Source organism: Erpetoichthys calabaricus, chromosome 6 (genome assembly GCF_900747795.2).
Source record: "Erpetoichthys calabaricus chromosome 6, fErpCal1.3, whole genome shotgun sequence".
Lineage (NCBI taxonomy): Eukaryota > Metazoa > Chordata > Cladistia > Polypteriformes > Polypteridae > Erpetoichthys > Erpetoichthys calabaricus.
In genome coordinates, this window is record NC_041399.2 from 58824488 (window position 1) to 58831756 (window position 7269).

The 7269-nt window shown below is 39.1% G+C and overlaps 1 protein-coding gene across 1 annotated transcript in view; it reads right to left on the reverse strand.

The window, feature by feature from the left end:
• Positions 1-4317: 4317 nt before the first annotated feature.
• The window catches only part of LOC114653356 (somatomedin-B and thrombospondin type-1 domain-containing protein), a 46943-nt gene continuing 43991 nt past the window's right edge, over positions 4318-7269 (reverse strand). Inside the window, exons 2-3 of the mRNA XM_051928748.1 lie at positions 5983-6217; positions 4318-5308 (exon numbers count right to left, since the gene is read on the reverse strand). Coding sequence (XP_051784708.1) covers positions 5191-5308; positions 5983-6217 — 353 coding nt within the window. The 3' untranslated portion in view covers positions 4318-5190. The remainder of the gene's footprint in view (positions 5309-5982; positions 6218-7269) is intronic.

The window sequence follows — 7269 nt, forward strand, 5'->3', positions numbered from 1 at the left end:
GTGTTGTAGGCGCCTGCACCTTCCGTACTATGTCGGGTTTGACTATGCTGTGTAGTGTGGACGTGTAGGGTTCTGTACTCTCTTTTTGTATATCCGTCAGTCGAGCTCTTTCTTTTTGGAGCCGTGCCTGCTTTGCTTGCGGCATTTGAGACGCGCGTTGTAGGCGCTTGCGTTCATTGATTTTATCCAGGTAGCTCCGTTAGTCGAGCTGTATCGTTTTGGAGCCGTGACCGTGTCTCCATTAGTTATACGTTGTTTACCGTTAGTAATATGGATATTTGCACTTACTGTTAATAAGGAGCGTTTTCTGTGGTTGCACTGTTCGTAATGCATCACTGTAATGTGATTCACATATGCTGTGTAGTTTGGACGTGTGAGGATGCCATATGTTTAATACTGAGCGTTCGTTTATTCTTATTACCCGTCTGGTGTCGAGCCTGTGTTTTCTGTGGTTGTACTGTTAATATTGTATTACTGTAATGTGATTCACATATGTTGTGGAGTCCGGATCTGTGGGGTTTTTGTACTATCTCGTGTTTATGCTTGCAGTGTGTTAGAAGCACGTGGACCATGCTATGTAGTGTGGACGTTTAGTCCAGAAGCGCGTTGTAGGCGCCCGCACCTTTCGTACTTTCCCGCGCCTTCCGTACTATCTTTGTGGACCTGTGGGGCCTCCGTAGCCTCTTCCGTTTGACTCTGGGGTGAGCACCGAATCCTCTTTTTTGTGTGGCTGTGTCGTTAGTCGTTAGCTATGGGCGCGTTGTTGCTTCATTTCTTATTTACGTTAGTTGAGCTCTTTCGTTTTTGAGCCGTGACTCCTTCGTTCGCGGTGGATCAGACTTCGCTTGCGGTTTATGAGACGCGCGCTGTAGGCGCCTGCGCACTATGTCTCCTGCGTCCATCGCTGTGTACCTGGGTCCGTGCCTTCCGGTTTACCATTCTCGGTTAGTAATATGGATTTTTTTTAAGATCATATGTTAACCTTGCCTTGACTTTGATGCCATTATTTTGGGTTTTGTCTACTAGTTTAGTTTCTGGGATTGTTGTTTAGTAGAAAATGATATAAAAGAAATTGCCAATTAATCTGAATTACAAATATGTGTTGCACTATTGCATGTTCTCCTACTTGACATATGTGTTTTCTAAGAATTTTTGATTGCGTAATTTTATGGTTTACTGACTCTTCTGCATTTTTGGCAAATTTTGAATATGTAAATATACAGGTGCTGGTCATAAAATTAGAATATCATGACAAAGTTGATTTATTTCAGTAATTCCATTCAAAAAGTGAAACTTGTATATTAGATTCATTCATTACACACAGACTGATGTACTGTATTTCAAATGTTTATTTCTTTTAATTTTGATGATTATAACTGACAACTAATGAAAGTCACAAATTCAGTATCTTGGAAAATTAGAATATTGTGAAAAGGTTCAATATTGAAGACACCTGGTGCCACACTCTAATCAGCTAATTAACTCAAAACACCTGCAAAAGCCTTTAAATGGTCTCTGTCTAGTTCTGTAGGCTACACAATCATGGGGAAGACTGCTGACTTGACAGTTGTCCAAAAGACGACCATTGACACCTTGCACAAGGAGGGCAAGACACAAAAGGTCATTGCTGAAGAGGCTGGCTGTTCACAGAGCTCTGTGTCCAAGCACATTAATAGAGAGGCGAAGGGAAGGACAAGATGTGGTAGAAAAAAGTGTACAAGCAATAGGGATAACCGCACCCTGGAGAGGATTGTGAAACAAAACCCATTCAAAAATGTGGGGGAGATTCACAAAGAGTGGACTGCAGCTGGAGTCAGTGCTTCAAGAACCACCACGCACAGACGTATGCAAGACATGGGTTTCAGCTGTCGCATTCCTTGTGTCAAGCCACTCTTGAACAAGAGACAGCGTCAGAAGCGTCTCGCCTGGGCTAAAGACAAAAAGGACTGGACTGCTGCTGAGTGGTCCAAAGTTATGTTCTCTGATGAAAGTAAATTTTGCATTTCCTTTGGAAATCAAGGTCCCAGAGTCTGGAGGAAGAGAGGAGAGGCACAGAATCCACGTTGCGTGAGGTCCAGTGTAAAGTTTCCACAGTCAGTGATGGTTTGGGGTGCCATGTCATCTGCTGGTGTTGGTCCATTGTGTTTTCTGAGGTCCAAGGTCAACGCAGCCATCTACCAGGAAGTTTTAGAGCACTTCATGCTTCCTGCTGCTGATGAACTTTATGGAGATGTAGATTTCATTTTCCAACAGGACCTGGCACCTGCACACAGTGCCAAAGCTACCAGTACCTGGTTTAAGGACCATGGTATCCCTGTTCTTGATTGGCCAGCAAACTCCCCTGACCTTAACCCCATAGAAAATCTATGGGGTATTGTGAAGAGGAGGATGCAATACGCCAGACCCAACAATTCAGAAGTGCTGAAGGCCACTATCAGAGCAACATGGGCTCTCATAACACCTGAGCAGTGCCACAGACTGATCGACTCCATGCCACGCCGCATTGCTGCAGTAATCCAGGCCAAAGGAGCCCCAACTAAATATTGAGTGCTGTACATGCTCATACTTTTCATGTTCATACCTTTCAGTTGGCCAACATTTCTAAAAATCCTTTTTTTGCATTGGTCTTAATTGATATTCTAATTTTCTGAGATACTGAATTTGGAACTTCCATTAGTTGTCAGTTATAATCATCAACATTCAAAGAAATAAACATTAGAAATACATCAGTCTGTATGTAATGAATGAATCTAATATACAAGTTTCACTTTTTGAATGGAATTACTGAAATAAATCAACTTTGTCATGATTTTTTAATTTTATGACCAGCACCTGTGTACTGTGTTTCTCAGAAGTTTGTACACTCTTTAAAAGTTTTCAAATATTGCTAGATTACAGCTAATTTTGCATATGATGTTGTTCTGTATTTTTATTTGAAACTTGATTCTCCTTGTTGCAAATGTTTTTTAAATACAAAGCGAGCCTTTTTTTTTTTCATGTTAATACCGGTTAGAACGGGCCATTCTAGGACATGCATCTGTTTACACTTGAGGTGCTTCAGTTTTGTTTTACCCATTTTCTTTCTGGAATACAAATATTTGTAGAAGCTTCTTTTTTAAAGCCAACTCAAAACCACATGCTTGCAGTATTCTCCTGTACTGTCACCCTTCCATTTTCCTTTAAGCTGAGCCAAGTTTCTCGGTCTCTGCTGGTGTGAAAGCATCCCATTATCAGGATATTGTTGGCACCATGCTTACCTGTATATAGTGTCAATTCAAGATTGTTGTACATAGTTTACATACTACAGTACAATGGAATTCTTACTTGCATGTTTCCTCAGAATGGTTGACAAAAATACAATACATAACAATAGTCACAAACGCACAAAGAGTGTACATAGCTTGCAATGTATGATAAAGTATATTGTTTTTATGATTGAGTGTTAAGCAATCTATGGGTTAAAAACTGCAAACAATTATGTACCACTTCCTGAAGGAAAACATGAGAATGGCACTTATATACAGAATGTCTTGAGGTGTTTATTAATGTTATCCTTTCTAAGGCAGCAAATATTATATATGTCCTTAAGCTGGGTGTTGGTAATGCTCTGTCCCACCTTCACCACCCTCTGCAGTGTTTCACCATGCAGGTGCCATACCTGGATTTGATTAAGTGAGTAAGAATGAAGTCCCATTTTGCACCTGTAGAAGTTTGTGGGAACAGATAGAGGAAAGAAAGCTGCCCTCAAACATCTAAGGAAAAAGTGGTGCTGGTGAGCCTTGCTGACAAAAGATGAAATGTATTTTGCCCACTTCAGTTTATCAGTGAGTATCTTGGGGCATGGACTGTGTTATGTATAGACTTCTCCATTATACATTTAAAGTGCCATAAAAATGTTTGTTTGTAATGCACTGTAAAAGCAGAAATATTTGTTACTAAACTGAAAAGCCTTGACTAGATTGCATTTTATGAAGTGTCTTCTTTCATATTGCTTTTCTAATGCTTAAATGTTCTTGCTGTTTGGTTTATTCCCTCACCCCACTCTAACCACATTCTGTTGTGGACTTTTGTCTTTCTGCGTTTTGTATGGTTCCTCAATAACCCAAGTAACTTGTGGTTCTAATCTCTCCCATTTTTGCAAAAAAGCCCTAGATGTTCATAAGTGGAACTGCTACAGAATATTTCATTGGAATCCAGAATCTTGATCTTCACACATTTCTACAGTTGGAAGATGCTTCTCATTTACTATTTCTTTTTTGCTAATACTATTTGTTACTACCTTGGTATATGTACTTGTTCTTATTGCCAGTCAGGTTTTTTAACAATAAATCTTCAGATCTTGTTAAAATTATACACTAACAACATAATTGAAGTGAGGAAGCTGAAGTAGAAAGAAAAAGTAAGTAACCCCAAAATTAAGTATTAATCGAGCAAGTTGCATCCTAAAATACTGGTGAATCCTGGTTAATGATCCATTACCAAATCATTCCATGACTACAGTTATTCCATATCAACAAAATCACATTTTTCTGAAATGAATAACTGTTCCATTTACAAATGTTCTATATCTGTGTTTTAGGAAACTGCCGTCGTTTTCTGCCTTTTAAACATGACAATGGGGCTGATAAAATGTGTGTGGAACAGTTGAGGTTAACAGCTATAAGCAGATAATTAAAGCATTATTAAATCCCCAAAGATTCTACTTGTCATCAGTACAGTAAAATGTTTTAGATTTTTGAAAAATAAGATCCCATCATGTACATTAAAAATAACAATATTAGAATTTGTACCTTTTAGAAATGAGGCTGTTCAACAACAGATTAACTTCAACAAATGAGTGGAGCAGTTTTTCAAATGTTATCTACGATAATCTTTTTTTTTTCCCTGTGACTTAATGTATATATTTTTTTTTCTTGTCCAATACTAGATTTTTTAATTATCTTCTACCACACATGGCTAACTGAATTTCCCTTTATGGGATAATAAAGTTTAGTGTAACACATGGCACCTGATACAAAAGGTGTGCCAACCATCTGTTCAGCTTCCACGGCTTGCTTACGATTAGTAAGTGCACATTTTTTTAAATGTTTGTAGCTTACAGGATCATATTTATATTAGCTGGGAAAAAATATACAGTGCATTTATTTATATGCAACATTAGGCACTTAACAAGTAATGTATTGGATGTATTCAAGTAAAAAGAAAGCTGTGCACGACTGGACATGAGCACTGTTCCACTCTTCTGACCTTCCTCCATGTTCCACGACATTTGGTATTGCCAACTGCTTGCCATTGCAGGGTTTCATTCCTACAATAAAGAGAGATGCATTTGGGTTTGTTTCAGTGCAAGCACAATATTATCTCATTAATTATGTAAAAGATTTTTAATTAGTACATTGGTGACTATTGCTGTCTTAAATCTGTTGAGAACTTGTGTGTGGAGCTTACAAGTTTTATAGATGTTTGCATTGTTTTTCTCCAGGCAGTTCAATTTCCTCTTTTATCTGAAAGTTGTGCGTTACATTGGCGGCATCAGTGGTATTTCTGGATTAAGGGGCAGTAGGGCACAGCCACATCTGTTGTCGAAAATATGTATTAAACTTCCCACAATAGTTTAACTTCTTATTAAAATGTTTGTAATAACCCCAAATTTTGTCAACTGAAGTATTTTTTCAAATTTTCCATCATATGCTCATCGCAACTGCATATACAGAAGGGTGCAGCAATCCTGTGTATGGCTGATGCACGTCTCCATTGGCCTTCAGTCTTTTAAGTTTACTGTTTAGAGATGGAGCTACAAAGCCTTATTTTAGGCAAAAATTGAGAACTGCTCATGGAGTGCAGTGTATCATTTCATATTAAGACTAATAAGAAAAATTTTATTACTTTATAGTTTCATTATTAAAATGCTAGAATAGTTTTTTTATTTATTAGAAAACCTCCAAAAATGCACGTCCTTAAAAGAGAGACATTTGTGAATACCCATCAAAATTGGCACCATCTCCTTGACAAGCTTGGTAGTCCATGTTCAATGCAGGAGGCTGGCAGAAAACGCACACTGTAAAGCCCTCACGCAGATACTGCATCCATCGTGCAAAGGGGCGGCTTTCATGAGTGCAATGATCAGACAGTGTCTCTATCTTATATTGCACACAGTACCTGTTGCGGAAAAACAAGCAAAAGAATCCATGAGCTCTACATGCTGTACAAATTAAAACTATACAGTTAAAGGTGGCTACACATTGTGTTTTTTAGAAATATATATTTTATACATATATTGAAATAGTTTTACTGTCAAGTAATGCCCTAATTCTGGGCTCATCAGGCGTACACACTCTCTGCATCCCCTCTTGGGAATCGAACCTCGAACGTCAGCGCCAGAGGCGAAGCCCCTAACGTTGCGCTAGATCGGGGTAATTACATTCATGGCATTCATAGTCTGAATCACAATCTGATTGTATGGGTAGTTACCTACCAGGTAACGCTTGTGGTTGGTCAGCAAGTCGGCTAACATCCACCACGGTGCCTGTCAAATGAACGAACCACACGCCGTAGTGCAGCGTTAGTGGCTTTGCCTCTGGCGATGATGTTCGAGGTTCGATTCCCGAGAGGGGATGCAGTGAGTGTGTAAGCCTAATGAACCCAGAATTAGGGCGAAACACGTGTCACGTACTCTTTGCATTATTTGACAGTAAAACTATTTCAACCATTCTATGAACTGCTTCTCGCAACTGAAAGAGGGCACTGTGGCAGATGTTAGCCGACTTGCTGACCAACCACAAGCGTTACCTGGTAGGTAACCACCCATACAATCAGATTGTGATTCGGACTATGAATGCCATGAATATACTGTATATATCTTATGCCAGAGCTCACACTAGCTGCATTAGGTGCAAGTCCTTTGCAGGGTGTGCACTTCTTCACACACTCGTACACCTTTTAATTGGAGAATCTAATAGAAACACACAAGTCTAGTAGAAGAAAACTGATTATCTTAAATGCAACAGACCATGATGGGATTGAGATTCTAACCCAGTCTGCTCTTTATATGGGATTGCACTATTAACTAGTCTGCCTGTTGTAAATAAATATCTATACTAATTAATAAAAGGCAAAGCCCTCACTGACTGACTGACTCATCACTAATTCTGCAACTTCCCGTGTAGGTGGAAGCCTGAAATTTGGCAGGTTGATTCCTTACAGCTTTCTTATAAAAGTTAGGCAGGTGTCATTTTGAAATTCAACGCGTAATGGTCATAACTGGAACCT